The 21,138-nt window shown below is 52.2% G+C and overlaps 1 protein-coding gene across 1 annotated transcript; it reads left to right on the top strand.

The window, feature by feature from the left end:
- Positions 1 to 1,906: 1,906 nt before the first annotated feature.
- On the top strand, positions 1,907 to 16,217 carry TMEM130 (transmembrane protein 130). Its single transcript, XM_064294821.1, has 8 exons — positions 1,907 to 1,985; positions 6,045 to 6,350; positions 7,782 to 7,941; positions 9,089 to 9,255; positions 10,212 to 10,296; positions 10,577 to 10,779; positions 13,881 to 13,993; positions 14,426 to 16,217. Exons 1-8 carry the CDS (start codon positions 1,907 to 1,909, stop codon positions 14,612 to 14,614), a joined length of 1,302 nt encoding a protein of 433 aa, XP_064150891.1. The 3' UTR covers positions 14,615 to 16,217.
- The last annotated feature ends 4,921 nt before the right edge of the window (positions 16,218 to 21,138 follow it).

The following is a 21,138-nucleotide window of genomic DNA, read 5'->3' as shown; positions in this document are numbered from 1 at the left end:
CTAAAAAAAAAAAAAAACAACTCTATGAGTCAGAGCAGTTAGATCTGCAACCAATCATGGGGATTGCCCAGGACCAGGCAGCATTTCCTTCCATTGTGCACGAGGTTGCCTTGAGTAGGGGCCCAACTGGAAGGCAGTCAACACAACATAAGCTAAGTAGCAGACATGCAGACCAGTCCCAGCCCACAAGGAGGCCACGACGAAAATCTGTTGTTATCAGGCACTATCAGGTGGATTGGGACTCATGGCGGCCCCACAGGGTTTTCTTGGCTGAAATCTTTATGGAAACAGATCACCAGGTTTTTCTCCTGCAGAGCTGATGAGTGGGTTTGAGCCACCAACCTTTCAGCTAGCAGCCAAGCGCTTACGTGTCGTGCCACCAGGGCTCAAAGTTACTCAGGGCTCAAAACGGCACCCTATATGTGCACCCTATATGTGGACTAGACTGTGAGAATTTGTGGGGGAAAAACAAAATCTTGGGATGATGATTAGAACTGCTCTTTCCAATTCCATCCGCAATAGTCAGGTGGCTCTTGGGCACTTCACATGTGCCTGGCCTGAGTGGAGATGTAAAATACACACCAGATACTGAAGACTGAGTATGAAAAAAACAGATGGCAGTGGGGCAGGTGGGGCCCCTCCTTAGGGGAACCATAGCTGTTCCAAGAGAGGGGCCATGACTTCACCGAGTGCGGAAACCGAAAAACCAAACCTGTGGTCATCAACTGGATTCGGGCTCATAACAACCCTGTAAGACAGTAGAACTGCCCCATAGTGTTTCCAAGGAGCGCCTGGTAGATTAAAACTGCTGCCCTTTTGGTTAGCAGGTGTAGCACTTAACCACTTGGCCACCAGGGTTTCCAATGCAGGTCATGCAATTATGGTGTGTCAGCACCCCCGGCTGGAGGAACCATCCAACAACCTCTCTGTACAAATAGGTAAACTGAGGCAGGGTGGGATGGGTCACTTGCCCAGGTTACTAGTAAAGCAGAGGCAGAGCTGGGACGGGATCCAGGCCCTGGCTTCCGGTATTTAAGGCCAGCCAGGCCTGTCAGCATCTCGGAGGGACACGTTGCTCTCCGAAATGGCAGATGGGAGGCCCGGTTAGGACAAGGAGGGTCTAAGGAACGCTGGTGACTCCTCACTGCGATTGTGTGACCCTCGAAAGGCCCTCAGTGACAGCGAGGACTCCGTGGGCTTGGGTGCAAGCACGAACCCCATTTTAAAGAAGGGAAATCAGGCGCAGAGAGGGTAAACTGAGGAGTGAACCAAGCCTGGGGCAGGGCCCAGGCCCCTCTCTCAGCAGGGGCAAGAGGCATTTCCAGGGCCCTTGCCCAGCGCTGGACACGCAGTAGGTGCCCAAGGTTCTTGAATGAACAGCGATATGTCAGAACGACGAGCGTCAAGAAGGGAAAAGATACCTGAAAAAGAACTCGAAGGGGCCTGCACGCGGCACTGCAGCGCTGCGCCATCTCTGGGGACGCTGAGTCAGAGCCCGGCGGGTGCGGGAGCCGGGAGAGGAGGGGAGGAGGACGCAGATCCGGGGAGAGAGGGGGTGCAGACTCCAGGAGGGGAGTAGAGGGGGACAAGAATTCGGGGAGGGAGGGAGCACGCAGACTAGGAGAAAGGAGGCGGGGGGGGGGGTGGTGGGGAGCAGACCCGAGGAGGAGAAGGAGGGAGGGGACGCGGCGCAGCGGAAGGCGGAGGCGGCGCGGGGAGGGGGCGCGGCGCGGCTGACGTGGGCCAGGGTCGCGTGGCGGGCTGTGGGTGGCTGCAGCGCTCAGCGACAACGCTCCCCGAGGCGGGGGCGAGCAAGCACCTGCGCGCACAGCCCGCGCCGCACTCCAAGGAGCCGCAGCCAAAGCGCCCGCGTCGTCTTCGCTCTGCGCCATCCTCGCTCTGCGCCATGGCTGTCGCACCGCGTCTCCGCTGCCTCCTGTGGCTCGCCTGCCTTCTGTCCCTAGCCCTGGTTCCGATGGCCGCAGGTAAGGCCCTGGCCCTCCGTCCCCGCCCCGTCTGCAGCTGGCTGGGGACTCAGGACGGTCCGGGAGCGGGGACCCGGGCTGCGGAGTGGCGCCGGGCGCCCGGTGCGCACCACCTGCACCCTAGGAGATCACTGCAGCGCCCTGCGGAGGGGCGGCGGGAACGCAGCGAGACCCTCTCCGGTTTCCCCTCTTCCCTCTCCCCCACCCCTGAAGTTACCCCGACACTTGACCCGGGCCCTTCGATTCCTGCTAATACCCGAGGTCGGCTGTGCCCTGGGAGCAGCGCCGGGGAGCCGGCGCGTCCGCCCAGGCCCCTGGGGACCTTGCATCTCTGGAGGTGGGAAGGCCGGTGCCGAGAAGCTCAGGGATCACGCCACAGCCTTCTGGGAGCGCAGACAGGTTCTGCGTAGCCGCGATTTGCCATAAAATGTCGCCTTCTCTGGAGAGGTTTTTACACCCTTTTTTGTTGGCTTCGGGGAGGATGGGATTTTAGAGCCCAGGGGCCAGGTCTGCCATTTCCTCTCGGAAAGTGGTTTCCAAAATGGACCCTGAGCCACCAACACAACCTCCCTTCCTGACGCATTTTAGGAGCAATAGAAGGACCCAGATTGAAGAGTTGTCCAGGGACCGGTGGGAAGTGGCAGCTATCAAGGGGTTAAATATCATACAACATTTGTCATTTACGCCCTTCCCCCCAGAAAATAAAAATAAAAGCGTTGTAGAGGTGGCAGAGCGAGGAAGAGATCTAATGCAAATTTGTGGAAGAAGCACCACAAGGTAAAATTACAAACCTGCATCCCTAAAGGAGAATTTTGTAGTAAGTGTGCTACCTCAGGGTTAGCTACTTCCTCCTAGAAATTCATATTGGACGTTGGGTCTCTGGTCCATTAGGGTTACGTGTGCCCAGAAATTATCAATGTGTTCTAAATTACAAAAAGAAAAAAAAAAAGTGAATTAATTCTTTGGAGGTCATATGGGGTTCCTAGGCTGGCCCATAAAGGCTTATCACACCCATGAGATGGTCAGAATTCTAGGAGCTGGGAACAGGGTGGGGGACCATGTCAATGCCCTCACCCACAGGAGAAAAATAGAGGTTCGGGTCACCTGTCTGGGGTGCTTTGCACTCCAGGGGTTTATATATCCTAAGTCTACAATAAACCATGGATTCCAAATTGTGTGAACCAGACTTCAGAGATACCTTTGGAAGTGTTTTAGACAGTGTGAACATTTTCCAGAATGTTCTGGGCCCTGCATACTGTGTTGTCAGGGAAAATGTGTGTGGTCCAAGTAGAAACCCTGGGGGCCTGCTAGGCAGGCGTAGCTCCCATGGCCCATGGCCCAAGCCAGGTAGACCCTTTGAGTTTTGGTTCAGCCCTTCAGCTCTGGGTCACTCAGGGCTCCTGTGAAGCCTGGGCTTGCGGACATGCCCTATTGCCCCTGCGCTAGTTGCCCCTGAGGCCAGGGCTCTTCCAGGCTATGCCATCTGGGCCTGGGCCCGGCTTCCGGATCTAGAAAGGTATATGTGGATGGGTAGGGTGGTGGGACCTAGGCTTGGCTCCTTCAGCCACGCTTAGGGTGCCGTGGACCAGTCTGAGAGCCCCGAGAAGGAGGGGCAGTATCTTCAGAGGCTGTCTGAAACCCTGTGTTTAGAAAACCAAGTTGACAAGCGGTGACCTTGGAGCCTCTATGTGATGGGGTGGGCAAGAGAGGGTTGGGGCATGGGGCTGGGGGGAGGGCTGTGAGCTGGGCTACTGTCTTTGGCAACTAAAACGTCAGCAGCAGCCTCAACCTCTCCCCACCCCCTCCCTCTTCACCCCTCCCTCCCAGCCTCTCCCCATCCCCTCCCTCTTCACCCATCCCCACTCCCCCAGCCTCTCCCTATCCCCTCTCTCTTCACCCCTCCCCACCCCCCCAGCCCTGGCCTGCTGTCTTCTGATTCCATCCCCCTGGCAACGGATCTGCTGATCTGCGTCATGCTGACACGCGCCATCTCACTGCAGACACTGGATGGCCATTAGGATGCAGCCGAATGTCCCTGCCACCTGCCGGCCTCACTCTGGCCCACGCTCCTCCTAGGAGGAGAAGGCAGCAGGAGGGAGCAGGCAGGATGCTTCCAGAACTAGAGGACAAATCAGCCCTTCACCTCTGCTCAGCCTGGCCCAGTGCTGCCTCTACCAAAGGGAGGGGAATGGGCCAGCATGGGCCAGGTGCAGACTAGCCCTGTGACCCCAGGTAGCAACCTTAGCCCCTGGGGGCCTCAGGCTCCTCAAGGTTAAATAACCCAGCTGCCACAGAGTCAGTGCCATCTCTTGGCGACCTCATTCACCTTTCCCTAGAGTAGAACTGTGCCCCATAGGGTTTTCAGTGGCTGATTTTTCAGACGTAGATCTCCAGGCCTTTCTTCCGAGGTGCCTTTGGTGGACTCAAACCACCAACCGTTCAGTTAGCAGCTGGATACATTAACTGTTCGCACCACCCAGGGTCTCCTCAATGTTAAATACACACCGTACTTGCTTGGAGAAGCTTCTGCCACAGCCACTGCACCTGGAATTCCCACTGTCGGTCTGGATCTGAGGTTAAGACCCTGCAGTTCCCTTTTTCATTGCCGACATTTTCTTAGAAGTAACTGGTCCTCAGCAACTTGACCCAAATGCCTTTATAACTTCAGAAATGGCCTTGCAAATTCATAAAGACCAAAGTAGATTAGTGGTTCCCTGGGGCTGGGGGAGGGGGCAGTGGGAATCATTGCTTAAGGGGTGCTGAGTTTCTGTTTGGGGAGAAGAAAATGTTTTGGAAATAGCTGTTGTTGATGGTTGCACAACATCGGTGGATGTAATTAATGCCACTGAATCGTGCACTTAAAAATGGTTAAAATGGCAAAACATTTTAAGAAACAAAGAAAGAAATGGCCCTGAAGAAAAGGGACTCAGAACAGGGAATATATGACATGGGCCGAGAGCAGACTAGAGCCAGAGTCCCCAGTGGGGGCAAGCAGTATTGCTGCAAGGGAGTGGGGAGCAGCTGGAGACAAACTTGCTCGCTTCCCAGTTTTGCTGAGAGTCAAACAGGGCTCTCTGTCCCTGACAGCGGGATGTCTGTCTGGCCTTCTGGGTCCCCCCAGCACCTGTAGGTGGGGCCCACAGAAGGAGCTCAGTCAGTACCAACCGAGGGAACAGTCCTCTTGGGTCACAGTACCCAGGTGACTGGCCCCTCTGTCACCTCTCTAGGAGCCACTCAGCAGCAATATTGAATACCTACAATGTACCACGCACTTTGCTAGGTGCAGGGAAGATGGAGATGACCCCTGCCCTCAAACAGCACACATTACAGTGGGGGAGACGAGGAAACCTTCATTCCAACATGGAGTTAGGTTGAGAGAGCACTGAGGTGGGGGGCATGCAGGGAAGGCTTCCGGAAGAGGTTATATCCATAGACAAATAGGTGGAGAAGGGGCCAAGGCATTCCAGTGGTGGAGACAGCATGTGCAAAGGCCCTGAGGCAGGAAAGACAGAGGGTAGGGAACCTCAACTGTTAAAGTGGCTGCTGCAGCGTGGCTGTACTGGGATGGGGATGGGGATCAGAGAGCAGGTCTGTGTTACTGGGCACCAATAAGTATTTGGTGCCGAGACTCTTCAGACCCCAGGGAAATCCCTGGATGGTACAAACAGTTAATGCACTTGGCTACTAACTGAAAAGTTGGAGGTTTGAGTCTACCCAAGAGTGCCTCAGAAGAAAGGCCTGGTGACCTACCTCCAAAAAAATCCGTCATTGAAAACCCTGCGGAGCACAGTTCTACTCTGGTGCACGTGGGGTCACCATGAGTTGGAGTCACTTGACATCGTCTAGTTTTACTGGTAAAGAGCTTGTGGTGTAGAGTCAGCTGGGCCCAGATTTGAATCCTGGCTCAACCACATGAGACCCTGAGCAAGTCACTTAAGCAGCCTGGACCTCAGTTTTTCCACCTGTAAAACAGAATTATGGAAACCAGCCCAGTGGGTGGCAGGGGGGTTCCTTGCCACTCTACACTCTGAAACACAGTTTCTGTTTCTGGGCTCCCAGGCCTGTATGAACTCCGCCTCACCACCGATGGTCCTGCCACCACGGGGGCAGAAGTGACCATCTCAGCCAGCTTTGTGACCAGGGACAATGGCAGCCTGGCCCTGCCCACTGATGCCCACCTCTACCGCTTCCACTGGATCCACACTCCGCTGGTGCTCACCGGCAGGACGGAGAAGACTCTCAGCTCCACCATCCGTGTGGTCAGCAATGTGCCCGGGGACTTGCCAGTCTCCGTCTGGGTCACTGCAGCCAATTGCTGGACGTGCCAGCCTGTGGCGAGGGGCTTCACCGTCATCCCAGTCACAGGTCAGGACTGTCCCTTCCTGTACATTTCCCTTCCCGCCTCACTGCACGGAAGAAGGTCGTCACATAAATGCAAATCAGACTCGAGTTCACAAAGGGTCAGAAAATGGTAGTCCCCAGTGCTGGCAGAGTTGTCCTGAGATGGACACGTAAAGCACATATTGCGACCCAGGGTGTAAGTGAACACAGCCCTTTAGAGAGCAGTTGGTTAACACGTCAGTGGTTTATAAGTTTTTTGAGTCTTCGGCCCAGTCATTCATTCCTTCTTATTCTCCCTCATTCCTAGAGGTTTCTGCCCTCAGGGAACTTACTGCCTAACAAAATAATTGATCTTCAGGAAAGTAACCTCTATTTGGGTAAGGCTTTATACACAAAGATGTTCATTGCAGTGGTGTTTATAACAACAAAATAATATATAAATAAGCTAATTATCCAACCTTAAGGGGGCTATATTGAAATAATTTATATAACTATTAATAACATCCCTTGCAAAGAATTCGTAATGCCATGGGGAAAATACTTTCTGTTGTAAAATTAAAAATAAAAAAAAAAGCAATGTAAAGTTGTATAACCAATTTGATAGAGCTGGGTTTAATATATTAGGTCCCTGGGTGGCGTAAATGGTTTGCACTCAACCACTAACCTAAAGATTGGTGATTCAAACCCACCCAGTGGCTCCACAGAAGAAAAGCCTGATCTGCTTCCGTAAAGATGACAGCCAAGAAAACCCTATGGAGCAGTTCTACTCTGGAACACATGGGGTCACCATGAGTCGGGATTGACTCAATGGCAAGGGTTTTTTTTTCTGGTTTACTATATTAAACACACACACACACACACAAATACTTTGCAGTACTTCAAAAATGTCACCAGTGGTTACATTTGAGTGATAGAGGAATTCTTTTTATTCTACTTTTCAGTATTTTCCAAATGATCTTTACTGAGCATGCCTTACTTTCCACTTCAGTGGTGGAAAAATCAGCATTAAAAATTATGTTTAGAGAAGGAGCCATGGAACAGTGGCCCTGACCCAGGCCAGCACATTGGGCTTAGAGATGAGATTAGCAGAACTGCTCATTTTTCTGGGGTCATCTAACATTTGGAAACATTTCCCAAAAGTGCCTTTCAAAGCCTGTGTATTTCCTTCTGGCCCTGGCATCTTGTGTCTCGGAAGTGTGGGGTCCTGGTGGAAGGGGGGTGAAGTGAAGCTGTGCATATAACGTACACAGTGAACATTCACAAGTATCCACGCAGCAGGAACAACAGCATGGAGGGCGTGTTCAGTGACCCTTGGGGGTCCCTCTCCTGCCTGGCTCTGACAGCCAAAAGGTAGGGGACAGGGAGAGGCTCTGCCATCTGGTAGACGAGGTCACTCCCTGGCTCTGCCTTCCCTCCCTCCACCTCCATGGACTCAACCTCCCGGGTTTCTCCCAGAGTTCCTGGTGGGGAACCTCGTCATCGCCCAGAACAGCTCCTTGCCCTGGCCCAGCTCCTACCTCACCAAGACGCCCCTTAAAATCTCCTTCCTCCTCCACGACCCGAGCAACTTCTTCAAGTCTGCCTCGTTACTCTACAACTGGGACTTCGGAGACGGGTATGACCTTACCCCCCTTGATGCTCCCAAGCTTTTGCCCAGGGCTGGTGGGCTGTCCCTTGCACTTTCCATAGTTCCCATCTTCATCTGCTCACTCTTGCTTTAAACATTACTTGAGCACCTTCTCTGTGCAGGTTTGGGGAGCTGGGGGGCCACTGGGGATCTGGTCACCAGTTCTGCCTCTGAGGTGCCTGCAGCCCCAGAGAGGAGACCATTGGTGCCTTTTGAAGTGATTCAGGCCACTGCAAGGCCAGAGCGTGATGCTGTCACTTTACGTGTTGTACCTGCGGTGTTGGAAATCCAGGTGGAGTAGTGGTTAAGTGCTACGGTTGCTAACCAAAGGTCAGCGGTTGGAATCCACCAGGCACTCCTTGGAAACTCTATGGGGCAGCTCTACTCTGTTCTGTAGGGTCACTATGAGTTGGAATCAACTCGACAGCAACAGGTTTGGTTTTCATTTTTTTACCTGTGGTGTAGGCATGATCCTCCCTGTTTTACCCATGAAAAAAGTGAGGCTTGGAGTTAGATAGGAAGTGAAGAGCTGGGATTCCAATCCAAGCGCATCCTAACTCCAAAGGCCACACTTCTCTGCTCCCCGGATTGTCCCTGTCTCTGACACACTGCCCCTCCCAGATTCCTGGCCCCGGGGTGCAGAGCACATCCCTGGCAAGTGAACAGTACCTGCTGCCGGGAGTTCTACCTGTAACACACAAGCACAAAGACAAACAGCAGTCACTTTACCTAAGCACAGTGTGGGCTCCTGACAAGATCCCCAGGGGTGGCTGTGGGCAGTGCTACCTGGGGCTTGCAGGTGTTGACACTGGTAGAGCATTGGGTGGCAGCTTGGCAAACCCGCAGCCGGACAGGAACCACTTGTCCACATCAGAGCTGCTCTGACTCAGCCCTGAGGCCTTTCCTGACCTCCTCTGCCTCAGTTTCCTCATCTGTGAAATGGCAGTGCTGGGCCCCCTGACCCTGAGCCCCAGCTGGCTGTGGGCCTGCCGCAGGCAAAGCAGAAAATAGACAGCATCGGTTTTGGTGGTCACTTGACTTGCACATGTCACTTGACTCACTTCTGAGTTGCAGGAAAGAGAAATACCATTCTGTCATCTTCCTCTCTCCTCTCCTCCCCTCCGCCGCCTCACAGGACCCAGATGGTGACTGAAGACCCCGTGATCTATTACAACTATTCGATTATTGGGACCTTCACCATGAAGCTCAAGGTGGTGGCTGAGTGGGAGCTGGTGAAGCCCGATGCCGAGAAGAGCGTCATGCAGAAGACGGGCGACTTCTCTGCCTTGCTGAAGCTGCAGGGTGAGTTTGTGGGTGCGGCTGCCACAGGCAGAGCAGCTGGCCCCGTTGGGGTGTCCTGAACACCCCTCCTTCCAGGGCTTAGTCAGAGCAGCTCCAGCCAGGCACTGGGCTGACATGGACATGTGTCTTCTTGTCTCAAGTTCCCAGCACCCCTCTGAGGCAGCCTCTATTACTACACCCCTTTTAAGAGGGCAGAGTCCCTGGGTGATGGAAACTCGCTCATCTGCTAACTGAAAGGTTGTAGGCTCAAGAGCACCCAGAGGTGCCTTGGAAGAAAGGCCTGGTGTTCTGCTTACAAAAATCAGCCACTGAAAACCCTATGGAGCAGTTCTACTCTGACACACGTGGGGTCGCCATGAGTTGAAGTCAACTTGACCACAGCTGGTGACTGATGATTAAAGAAGGCCTCACAGCCACAGAGGAAGTCACATGGCCGCCAGGTGGCAGAGCCTGAATTTGAACCCAGTCCTGTCTGCCCCACAGCCTGAGCCCTGCTGCAAGTTGGCACATTGTCCCCCACCCACATTGCCCTCTGACCAATGCTCTGATCAGGGCCAGGAGGGCTGTGCCATCGGCACTGTCCTGCTCAGTCTACTTCAGGGAGAGGTCCCCAAGCCCCTTGCCCTGGCTCTGGTGAGATAGGGCACTTAGGCCCAGGAACCAGCATGGGTGGGAGAGGACAGGAGAATTGGCGGGGATCGCAGGGAGTCAGCAGGGGCCCCGTGCCAGCCCTTGGGCCTGGTCACCAGCCCCCTGCTGCTTTCTTTACCTTCTTCACACTGAGCGGCTCTGGTACCTGCTGCAGATAGAGGCGGTCAGGACCAGGCGGTGCCCTGGACAGACCTGTGACCCTCCTTTAGGTGGTGAACTCTGGACAGGGGATAGAGGACAGGTGGGGGTCACAAAGACAGTTGTCCTTGGGGACTAAGTCTAATGGGGTCCACTCTGCCTTTCAGAAACCCTTCGAGGCATCCAGATCGTGGCACCCACACTAATTCAAGCCTTCCAAAAGGCGACAGTGACCTTGAACTTCCTTGGGAGGTAAGTAAACCCTGGAGTATACTGTGGGTGTCTTGTGGGCCCTGCCCACATGCTCTGGAGGTGCTCCTGCACCTGCTTCATCCTCGGATGGGTTCCCAATTCTGGGAGCTGATGGCAGGACAGGGTCACCCTACCCCATGACCCTTGCCATGGAGACAGCTCAGTGTTTGGTCCTAAAAAGGACTTTGAAGTTCACACCCACCTAGCCTTTCTTGGACTTGGTCTGTGCTCATGCTTCTTGCAAAGCCATTTCTGAAAAACTATCCCCATCTCCCTGTAGCCCCCCACTGACCATGTGCTGGCGCCTCAAGCCGGACTGCCACCCGCCGAAGGAAGGGGATTGCCACTCAGTGTCAGTGGCCAGTACAACCTACAACTTGACGCACACCTTCAGGAGCCCTGGGGATTACTGCTTCAGCATTCGAGCTGAGAATGTCATCAGCAAGACTCATCAGTACCACAGGATCCAGGTGTGGCCTGCCAGTAAGTGACACTTGCCTTCTGCTCCGGTGCCACACTTATAGCAAAACCACTCAACCCTGCTACCACCATTAATATGCTACTTCCAGCCAGCCCTACCAACGTCATTTACAGCCAACATCACAACACTAACACCATCAATAACCCTACTGACTCCAGCAACAACCAACACCACTATTGACCAACTCTGCCAATACCACCACCTACTTACTCTACTATCAACAACTACTCTACCAACCCAGTATCACACCAACCACGTCTACCAACCCCAGCACCACCACCAACCAACTCTGCCACCAACAATCAACTGTACTAACCCCAATACCACCATCAACCAACTCTATCAACCCCAACACCACCACCAAGCCACCCTACCCTCAGCAACTCTACCAACCCCAACACCACCAACGACCAACTCTAACAACCCCAATACCATCATCAACCAACTCTATCAACCCCAATACCACTGCCAACCCACTCAGTATTAATAACTACCAACCCCAATACCACACCAACCAAGTCTACCATCAACTACCAACTCTACCAACCTCAATATCACCACCACCAAACTCTGGTATCAATAGCCAATTGTATCGGCATTGTAACACCACTGATCAATTTTACTAACACCACCATCAATATCAGTACTACTAACAAAAACAACAACCAACTCTGCTATTGCTACCCAACTTTATCAGCACCACTACCGCCACTACCACACACACTAGTAACAGTGCATACAGTACCATCATCGTCATTACTACCAACTCTACTAGCATTCCCACCCAGTTATCTTAGTAGCCCCTTTCCCCACCCACCTTCATCAACACTGCCAGCAGAACCAGCAGATGACTGTAATCACTGCCACCCTGACCACTGCCACCAGCAGCAGTGCTGTTAATTCATCTGCAACCAATGCCAACCATCTGTACCAACACCATCTTTGCAGAGCACCCTGATGTTACCCCAACTTCAGTTCTCTCATTACCACCACCACCACCGCCATCAGCATCCCCTCCCACATATGACCAATACCACACAGGACCCCAACATGAATACCCTCACACTCAACCAGCCATCACAATCACAACCCTCCTTCCTCCACCACCATCACCCCTACTACTCCAGCACCGTCAACCCCATCACAGAGCTGTGGCTACCTCTAAAACCACCATGCCACTCCACACTCTCAACACCTCACCACGTCCACCATGGTAGACATCATCCCACCTGCCCTTGACTCCTTTGCACCAAACCCAAAAAAAAAACCAGTGCCGTCGAGTTGATTCCGACTCATAGCGACCCTATAGGACAGAGTAGACCTTAGCACCAAGCCCTGCCTAAATGGGGGAAAGGGGAGAGCAGAGGTCCGGCAGTTAGGAGATCTGACCCCTGGCCCTTTTTTGGCTGAGTTGCTGGCCTTCCCAGCCTCCACCTACATTAACAGGGTGGTAGCAGTGCCTGATTGCATGGCTAATGTGAGCTTGGAAAGTACCAAGTGTGGTCAACCATCTCTCCTTGGAACACCAGTTGCTGTCGATTCACTTCCAAATCATGGCAGCCCTATGTGTGTCAGAATAGAGCTGTGCTTCACAGGGTTTTCAATGGCTGATTTTTCAGAAGTAGATTGCCAGACTTTTCTGAGGTGCCCCTGGTTGGACTCGAGCCTCCAGCTGTTTGGTTAGCAGCTGAGTGCATTAACAGTTTGCACCACTAAGGGACCCCTTCGAATACTGTTGTCCAAACCATCATCAGCCCTGGCTACTAACTTACAGACACAGGATTAGCTGATGACATCATTAGGGGTCTCCCCTTCATTTCTGGGGGAGGCTCTGGGACCACAGAGAAGTGCTCTCTTACACAAAGGAGAAAGTAGGATCCTAGAACCCTAAGGGATGGTCTTATAGATGCCCAACTGAGTCTCACCCTTCATGGTACAAGAGGGGAAACTAAGGCCCAGAGAGGTGACAAGACTTTCGTCAAATCTGAGTACCCTGAGCTTGAACCCAGGCTTTCAGACTCTTGGTTCAGTGCTCCCCTCTGGGGTAGGAATTATTCCCAGTCCCCCTCAGATCATGCCAATCCCTGCCGGCTGCATCTGCTCCAAGGCTGGCCCTGTAGGTGCACCCAATGCTGTCACTGTCCACTCCAGTCTCCCCGGCCCTCCTGTGAGCCCTTGAGCAGACACTGTAGTCCACTCTGGCCCTGGTTGACCTTGTGGACAAGGCAGACTGTGATCTGTGGACATCATCAGGGGCATTATGCCCTGCCTCCTTCAGCAACTCCTGGGCATCGAGTGCCCGGTATCCCCAAGTTCTGCAGAGAAGACATGCAATACAGGTAATCAATGCTGCCTTTTCTTGAGAAACAGGTCCTTATGGTGCATGGTGGTATCTACCAGGAGGAGGGTGAGGGAAGAGTGAGAGGGACCCACACTTACTGGTCACCTTCCAAGTTCCAGACACATTCACACCCCTCTTTCCCTTGTTGCATCCTCGTAGCAGCCTTGCAGGTCAGCATTAGCATCAGGTAGCCTGGTCAGGGCCAGGATTTGAAACCCAAACTGCCTAACTCCAGACATTGGGCTTTTTCTACGCTAAAATGCCACTTCTTGGAAGTGGGTGATCCCAGAGCTGCCAGAGAATGGAAAGCTGCGGCAGAGGTCACAGGGCTGCTTGAGAGTCCTCACAACATGGCTTCCCTGGAGCAAGCCACCCAAGAGAGAACAAGAAGAGAACATTATCTTTAATGGCCTAGACTTGGAACACATGCACCATTGCTCTGGGGTTGTCAGGTTGTCATATGCTGTTCCTTAGAAGTGAGCCATTAAGTCCAGCCCACACTCAAGAGGTGGGGAATTCAGCTTCATTTCTTGAAGGGAGGGGTATCAAGTAATTTGTGGACCTATTTTAAGACCCATAGACACCACAACTTTTTTTGTGATTTACCTAGTTAAGGTTGCCAGGTTGGGATGCATGTACCTAAGGGAAAAAAATCACTGGTGGGGTTTGATGGTTCTCTCCCCTGATGTGATCTCCTGAGAACTAGCATTCAGCACCAGCAGTCCCATTCCTGGGTGTGACTGTGACCTCTCTCCCTTCCAGGCATCCAGCCCGCTGTCTTTGCTTTCCCATGCGCCACGATCATCACCGTGATGCTGGCCATCGTCATGTATATGACCCTGCGGAATGCCACTCAGCCGAAGGACATGGTGGAGGTGGGTGCTCAGGAGGCTTGAGGCTGGACCACTGGGCCCTGAGTAGTGAGGATCTGGGCTGTGGAGAGGATATGGGGACCAGGCCAGGAACCTTAAAATGGGTCTTAATGTCAGAGCAAGACCCTGGAGCAGGGGGTGATGTTCCCAAGAAGCATCCACAGATCAGGCAAAAAACTGTTGGGTTGGCTTGTTCCCTCTGACTTATCTCCTTCTATGCTCATTCCTCCCCGGCAGTTGTGTCCATGAGCTGTTGAGGTGGGGGAAGCTGATAGAGGGAGACCAAGGGGGCAGACAGACCAAAGGCGTAGAGAAGCTCTGTGTGGTGTCAGAAAGGCGCTGTGCCTTTTGCCGTTAGGCAGCTGAGCTCGTAAGGCCACCTGACGGGGCTCCTGATGGGCGGGTGATTGACCCATGGGGTTTTGTTCACCATAGGTGGCTGATTTTGACTTTTCCCCCATGTCTGACAAGAACCCGGAGCCACCCTCTGGGGCAAGGTGCTGCTGCCAGGTGTGCTGTGGGCCCTTCTTGCTGGAGACCCCAGCTGAGTACCTGGAAATCGTCCGCGAGAACCATGGACTCCTCCCACCCCTCTACAAGTCTGTCAAAACTTACACTGTGTGAGCGCCCTTCCTCTATCCTGTCTCAGTGTTAACTGATTGCCAGCTTGGAGCTTCCAGAAAGGTGGTGTGCGCTGCTGAACAGGAAGAGTTCATGTGTACAGGGTGTTTGCCCTGGCCATCTGTCTATCCATCCATCTGTACAGTACAGCCACTGCCAAAAGCCCCTCTCAGTCAGCTTAACCTCCCTTCCTCTGAAGATGCCCCAGGCAGAACTGGCACTTGGTGTGTTCCCTGTTCTCTCCCAGGTGTCCAGGTGTCCTTGGCTGCCCCTCACTCATTCCTCTCATACTGGCACATCTGCTCTCCATCTGGGGTCCACCCTTCCCTCCCCCAGGAAGCACTGCCTATGCCAGAGAGCTAGGAGGAGGTCAGAAGGTCACAAACTGTTAGAATACATAACTACAGACCATGCACACAGAGACATGAACACACATACACACACACGTACCAAGCAGGCATCTCAGATTTGTCCCTCTGTTAAGTGGAAACCCTGGTGGCATAGTGGTTAAGTGCTACGTCTGCTAACCAAGAGGTCAGCAGTTCAAATCCGCCAGGTGCTCCTTGGAAACTATCGGGCAGGTCTACTCTGTCCTATAGGGTCGCTATGAGTCGGAATCGACTCGAGGGCAATGGGTTTGGTTTTTTGTTTGTATCAATTAAGTAGTTGCTGGGATGCACCCTGAATTAGAATGAAAATGAAGTTTGACCTTCTCTACTTGGCACAACACTTCCTGGGCCTGGCCCCTTCCTCTCTCTGTGTGTTGTCTCTGTGACTATGTGGTCCCATTCCAAGGCCACCCTACTCTCTGCCTGCTTGCTGGCGGTTGGGTGGGGATAGGACTACCACTTTGTGAGTGCAGATTGCTGTATATATATATATATATATATCAACTTCTATTGCAACCCATGAATTCAACTTGAACTGTGGGAACGGCCTTGCAGTCAAGGGAGCTGGAGCCAGTGTGGACTTGGAGTCCCCGGATGTGGACGGTGCTCTTCCTGCCCAGGCTGCTTCCAAGGGGCGCTTGAGAAGGAAGAAGCAGGACTGAACAGAGCCAGGCGCGGGACGTGGGGAAGACAGCACATGTTGGGGAAGAGTTAGGGGGGCAGAAGGAGATGCTGTCCAGGCCCAAGCGTCCCAGGCTCCAAGTGTCCAGGAGTCTCAGGAGCAACCTGCGTGAGCTGTTTGGGAATGGAAGGAGCAGGGCCGGTCTGCTCTCCGATGTCCTTTGGGCAATGGCCTTCACACCATTGTGCAGCTCATTCTCGTTAAATCCTGCCATCATTGCTGAATAAAGCTTGTGTGCTCTGAATATAGCCAAGCATCTGGGTGTGGCTGAGTCTCTTTCTCATGCACATATACTTGGGTCTTGCCAGGGGCAAAAGCAGTTCTTGGACACAGAGGGACAGCTGATCTCTTTCAAAGGTGGAGTGAGCTTGACTCACAGTGACCCTACAGGACAGAGTAGAACTGCCCCATAGGGTTTCCAAGGAGTGGTTCGTGGATTCGAACTGCCGACCGTTTGGTTAGCAGCCATAGCTCTTAACCACTGTGCTACCAGGGCTCCATTGATCCCACACAGATTGTTCTTAAAAGAGCATAATAGTCAAGGCAGACATTGTTTTCTAGTTGAGCTAGACTACTATGTGGTTTTAAGACTTCAGGGGATATTTTTGGCTTAAGGTTTAAAGATTATCTCAGGGCAATATAGTTTCAGGGATTCACCCAGCCTCCATGCCTCCAGAAAGTCTGAAGTCCACGAAGATTTGAAATTCTGTTCTGAATCCCACCCCCACCTCCCCCGCCCCTTTTAATCAGGATTGTTCTATGGAATCTTTGATCGAAACACTTAGGAAGGGTAGCCAGGCACCATCCACTTCTGGTCTCATGGCAAAGGAGGCAGCTGTTCATGGAGGCAATTAGCCACACATTCCATTTCCTTCTCCTATTCCTGACTCTCGTTCTTCCCCTGTGCTCCAGGAGAATCGAGGCCAATTGTAGTGCCTTGGATGGCTGCTTGCAAGCTTTTAAGAAGGGGTGGGGGTTGCTCTTGCCTTGAGTTAGTATAAAGTGTTCTTGTTAGCTGAGGGCCAGGGGTGGGTTTAGACCCCTACTCCCTATGGAATAACACACAGCATCTCTCTCTCCCTGCAAGGGCCTTTGAGGAAAAGAAGGACGAGAAAATCTAAACTCCAGACCAACCTGGTTGCCATCCAATTGACTCTGACTTGTGGCAACCCCATGTGTGTCAGAGTAGAACTGTGCTATAGGGTTGTCAATGGCTGCTGTGTTTTTATGCAAATAACACATACCTTCTACATTTGTTTGCCAAGTACCCCCTCCCCACCCCACAGCCGTTAAAAAAAAAAAAAAAAAAAGCATAGTGTGCTTACAAAAATACCTTGCAGGAGGAGGGCATGGTTGGCAAACAAACGTAGAAGTTGTGCATTATTTTTGTAAAAATATGGTAGCTCTCCAGGCCTTTCTTCTGAGGCACCTCTGGGCAGACTCAAACTGCCAACCTTTTGGTTAAGCTGAATGTGTTAACCATTTGCACCACCCAGGGACTCCCTGTAAACTCCAGCCAAGGAATTTAGAATTGGTTGGTTATGCACTGAAAGGAGCTACATCTCTTTATGAGGTCACAGGTGCTTCTCTTACAGAATTTTTTTTTTCTTACAAATTGTCAACTACATATAAGAGGTTGGGTGGAGAACCACCATTACCAACAGTAGCCTTGAAGTTGATTCTGACCCCATGTGTTGCAAAGTTGAACTGTGTTCTATAGGATTTTCATGGCAGCAGATTGCCAGGCCTTTCTTCCAAAGACCCCCTGAGTGGGTTTGAACTGCCAACCTTTCGGTTAGGAACCCAGCACTTAACAATTTACACTACCCAGTGACTCCATTAGGGTAAAAATGCAAAAAAAAAAAAAAAAGAAGATTGAGAGCTATGAAGGGAGGAGTCACCTTGCCAGTTGCAGACGCACACAAGCTGCAATGCAATGCAGAAAAAGAGCATCTGACTTGCAAACTTTTTTTTCTTTATGTTTTAGAACTTTCTTTAATGGTTTTACTAGCACATCCTTTTTAAAACTATGACGTTGAACTTACTAATTGAATAAATTTTCGGTTTAATATTTATTTAACTTACAATTAAGAAACTTTATCTGACTTGCAAACTTTCAGTGGACACGGACAGTCCGGGTTGAGTCGGCAGAGCTGGGGGCTTCCCACGTCACTTCCTCAGCCTGAGCAAAGCAGGCCTTGGTCACACTCCCCCAACTTTCCATGCTGTCTGACAGTGATTCTCTGGAGGGGGGGGGGGTTGCAGATGATTTCCCGGGTTACAGCCGTGCGGAGAGACATGTGGGGAACTCACTGTGTATTTTCTTACTGGCCCCTGGTATCTGCCTTGTTGCTGGCCTGGGGCTGGGCTGCAGCACCCAGCACTGCCCAACATGGCCACATCGTACCATCACATCCATAGAAGCAGTGTGACGATTCTGTTAGCCCACCCGATGCACACGCCCCAGCCCTGGATAGCTATTCCCACCACCCTGCAGTCCCAGGTTGTTGTGTCAGCTCCGACTCGTGGTGTCCACACGTACAACAGAAAGAAATGTTGCCTGGTCCTGTACCATCTTCACGATTGTTGGTATGCTCGAGTCCATTGTTGTAGTCACTGTGAATTTTGAGTGCCTTCCAACCTCGCAAGGAGCCCTGGTAGCTCAGTGGTTAAGCAGTCGGCTGCTAACCAAAAGGTCTGCAGTTCAAACTCATCAGTCTATCTGTGGGAGAAAGATGTGGCAGTCTGCTTCCAGAAAGATTACAGCCTTGGAAACCCAATGGGGCAGTTCTACTCTGTCCTGTAGGGTCACTAAGAGCCAGAATTGACTCGATGGCAATGGGTGACTTAGTCACCTAGTGCTGCTGTAACAGAAATACCAAAAGCTGAAGGCTTCAAAAAACAGAAGTTTATTCTCTCACAGTCTAGTAAGCTAGAAGTCCAAATTCAGGGTGCCAGCTCAGGGGAAGTCTTCCTCTCTCTGTCGGCTCTGGGGGAAGGTCCTTGTCATCAATCTTCCCTTGGTCAAGGAGCTTCTCAGCGCAGGGACCCCGGGTCCAAAGGATGTGCTATGCTCATTGTGCATCTTTCTTGGTGGTATGAGATCCCATGTCTCTCTGCTAGCTTCTCTCTTTTATATCTCAAAAGAGGTTGATTTAAGACACAATCTCATCTTGTAGATTGAGTCTCGCTTTATTAACATAACTGCCACTAATCCCTCCTCGTTAACACCATAGAGATAGGATTTACAACACATAGGGAAATCACATCAGCTGACAAAATGGTGGACAATCACACAATACTGGGAATCATGGCCTAGCCAAGTTGACAGATATTTTGGGGGGACACAATTCAATCCATGACAATGGGTTTAGGTTTTTTTTTTTGGTTCAACCTAGGGGACTCATTGTTCAGCACTGTATCGGACATTATTCTGTTGTGATCCATAGGATTTTCATTAACTAATTTTCAGAGGGTTGCTATGAGTCAGAATCGATGTGACAGCAGTGGTTAATTTTCACAAGTAGGTTGCCAGGCCTTTCTTCTTAGTCTGTCAGTCTGGAAGTTCCACTGAAAACTATCCACTATGGGTGACCCTGCTGGTTTTTGAAATACCAGCGGCAGAGCCTCTGCCATCAGAGCAAAGGGCAAGCCTCCGCCATCAGAGCAAGGGGCAAGCCTCCGCCATCAGAGCAAGGGGCAAGCCTCCGCCATCAGAGCAAGGGGCAAGCCTCCGCCATCAGAGCAAGGGGCAAGCCTCCGCCATCAGAGCAAGGGGCAAGCCTCCGCCATCAGAGCAACGGGCAAGCCTCCGCCATCAGAGCAAGGGGCAAGCCTCCGCCATCAGAGCAAGGGGCAAGCCTCCGCCATCAGAGCAAGGGGCAAGCCTCCGCCATCAGAGCAAGGGGCAAGCCTCCGCCATCAGAGCAAGGGGCAAGCCTCCGCCATCAGAGCAAGGGGCAAGCCTCCGCCATCAGAGCAAGGGGCAAGCCTCCGCCATCAGAGCAAGGGGCAAGCCTCCGCCATCAGAGCAAGGGGCAAGCCTCCGCCATCAGAGCAAGGGGCAAGCCTCCGCCATCAGAGCAACGGGCAAGCCTCCGCCATCAGAGCAAGGGGCAAGCCTCCGCCATCAGAGCAAGGGGCAAGCCTCCGCCATCAGAGCAACGGGCAAGCCTCCGCCATCAGAGCAACGGGCAAGCCTCCGCCATCAGAGCAAGGGGCAAGCTACCACAGTACAAACTGACAGATGTGGTGGCAGTCCCAGGAGGGACCTATTTATCAATAGAAATGACAAACATTTCCACATTATGTTCTAACTGTTGTGGACCTCTCAAAATATTTATGTTGAGCATCATGACTTCGAAATTAGAGTAGTTACTACACTCGCCACTGGATCTTGTTAATGAAGCACATGTATTACCATTAATATTTTTGACAACCGTATTTCAACATAGTTGGTTTCCTTTGTAATCCCATTCTTTCATATTATGCTTTAAAAGCATTATTCTGAGAAGAGGGTTTCACCTACTGCAGAGGGGTTCACGGCACCAAGGAGTTTATCAGGCCCCTGTAGCTGTTTCCCACAGTGGTCCACAGGGGGTCTGAGTGCGACTGGTGACATTGCTTTCTTCAGGCCAGAGGAAAGGACCCTTCTTGAGGCTTTGAAAGCAGCTGTCCTGGGCCACTGACTCCACCCACCCCATCTGCCTGCAGTGCTCAGTGTTCCCAGTAGGTGGCAGCCCTGCTGGTGATGCTTCCTGCAGCGTCTTCCCAGCCTTTGCCAGGTGGGCAGGGGGACAGGGATAGACCTAGGTCCTGGCAGTCTTGGCACCTGCACATGGGTGCACACCTGTGTACATGTGTCGACACACAGCCACATGCCATACGCTTATACATGGTCATATTCACATAGGTGGAGCTGCCCACTGGGTTTCTAGAACATTCTGTCCTGTCCAGGATAGAAGGCATTCCCAGAACTCTCATGCTTGGGGTGATGGAAGACTCCCCTTTTAAAAAGTCCGTCTGGTCCCATGGCTTTAAGTTCCATCTTTGAACAACCCCATCTTTGTCTCCTGCTCAGATTGCACCCTGAGTCCCAGATGGGCATGCTCACCTCTGTTTTTGATACCTCCCTCCACACCTGTCCAAATGGACCCGGTGTCGTCCCCAGGCCTGTCCTCTGAATAGGAACTTTCCCCATCTCAAGAAACCTCATTTCCCATCCACGGAGGCACTCAAGCTAAGTGTCTTGGAGATTTGGGTTCTTGTCCTCTGACCCTCCCACATCCACCCACCAGCAAATCCTGTCAGCTCCATTGCTAATTATAATCCAGGTCCATCCAGTATGTCCTCTGCTGCCACCATTCCTCCCCTGGGTGCCTGTAGCGCCATCTCTCTGGTCCCCTGCGCTACCCTCTGCACAGTCACCAGAGTGACCCCAACAATGGCCCCAGGAC

The sequence above is a fragment of the Loxodonta africana genome, chromosome 12 (assembly GCF_030014295.1).
Source record: "Loxodonta africana isolate mLoxAfr1 chromosome 12, mLoxAfr1.hap2, whole genome shotgun sequence".
In the NCBI taxonomy this organism is placed as follows: Eukaryota; Metazoa; Chordata; class Mammalia; order Proboscidea; family Elephantidae; genus Loxodonta; species Loxodonta africana.
The sequence above is the reverse complement of the archived record's forward strand: the minus strand, read 5'-3'. Positions and strand labels throughout refer to the sequence as shown.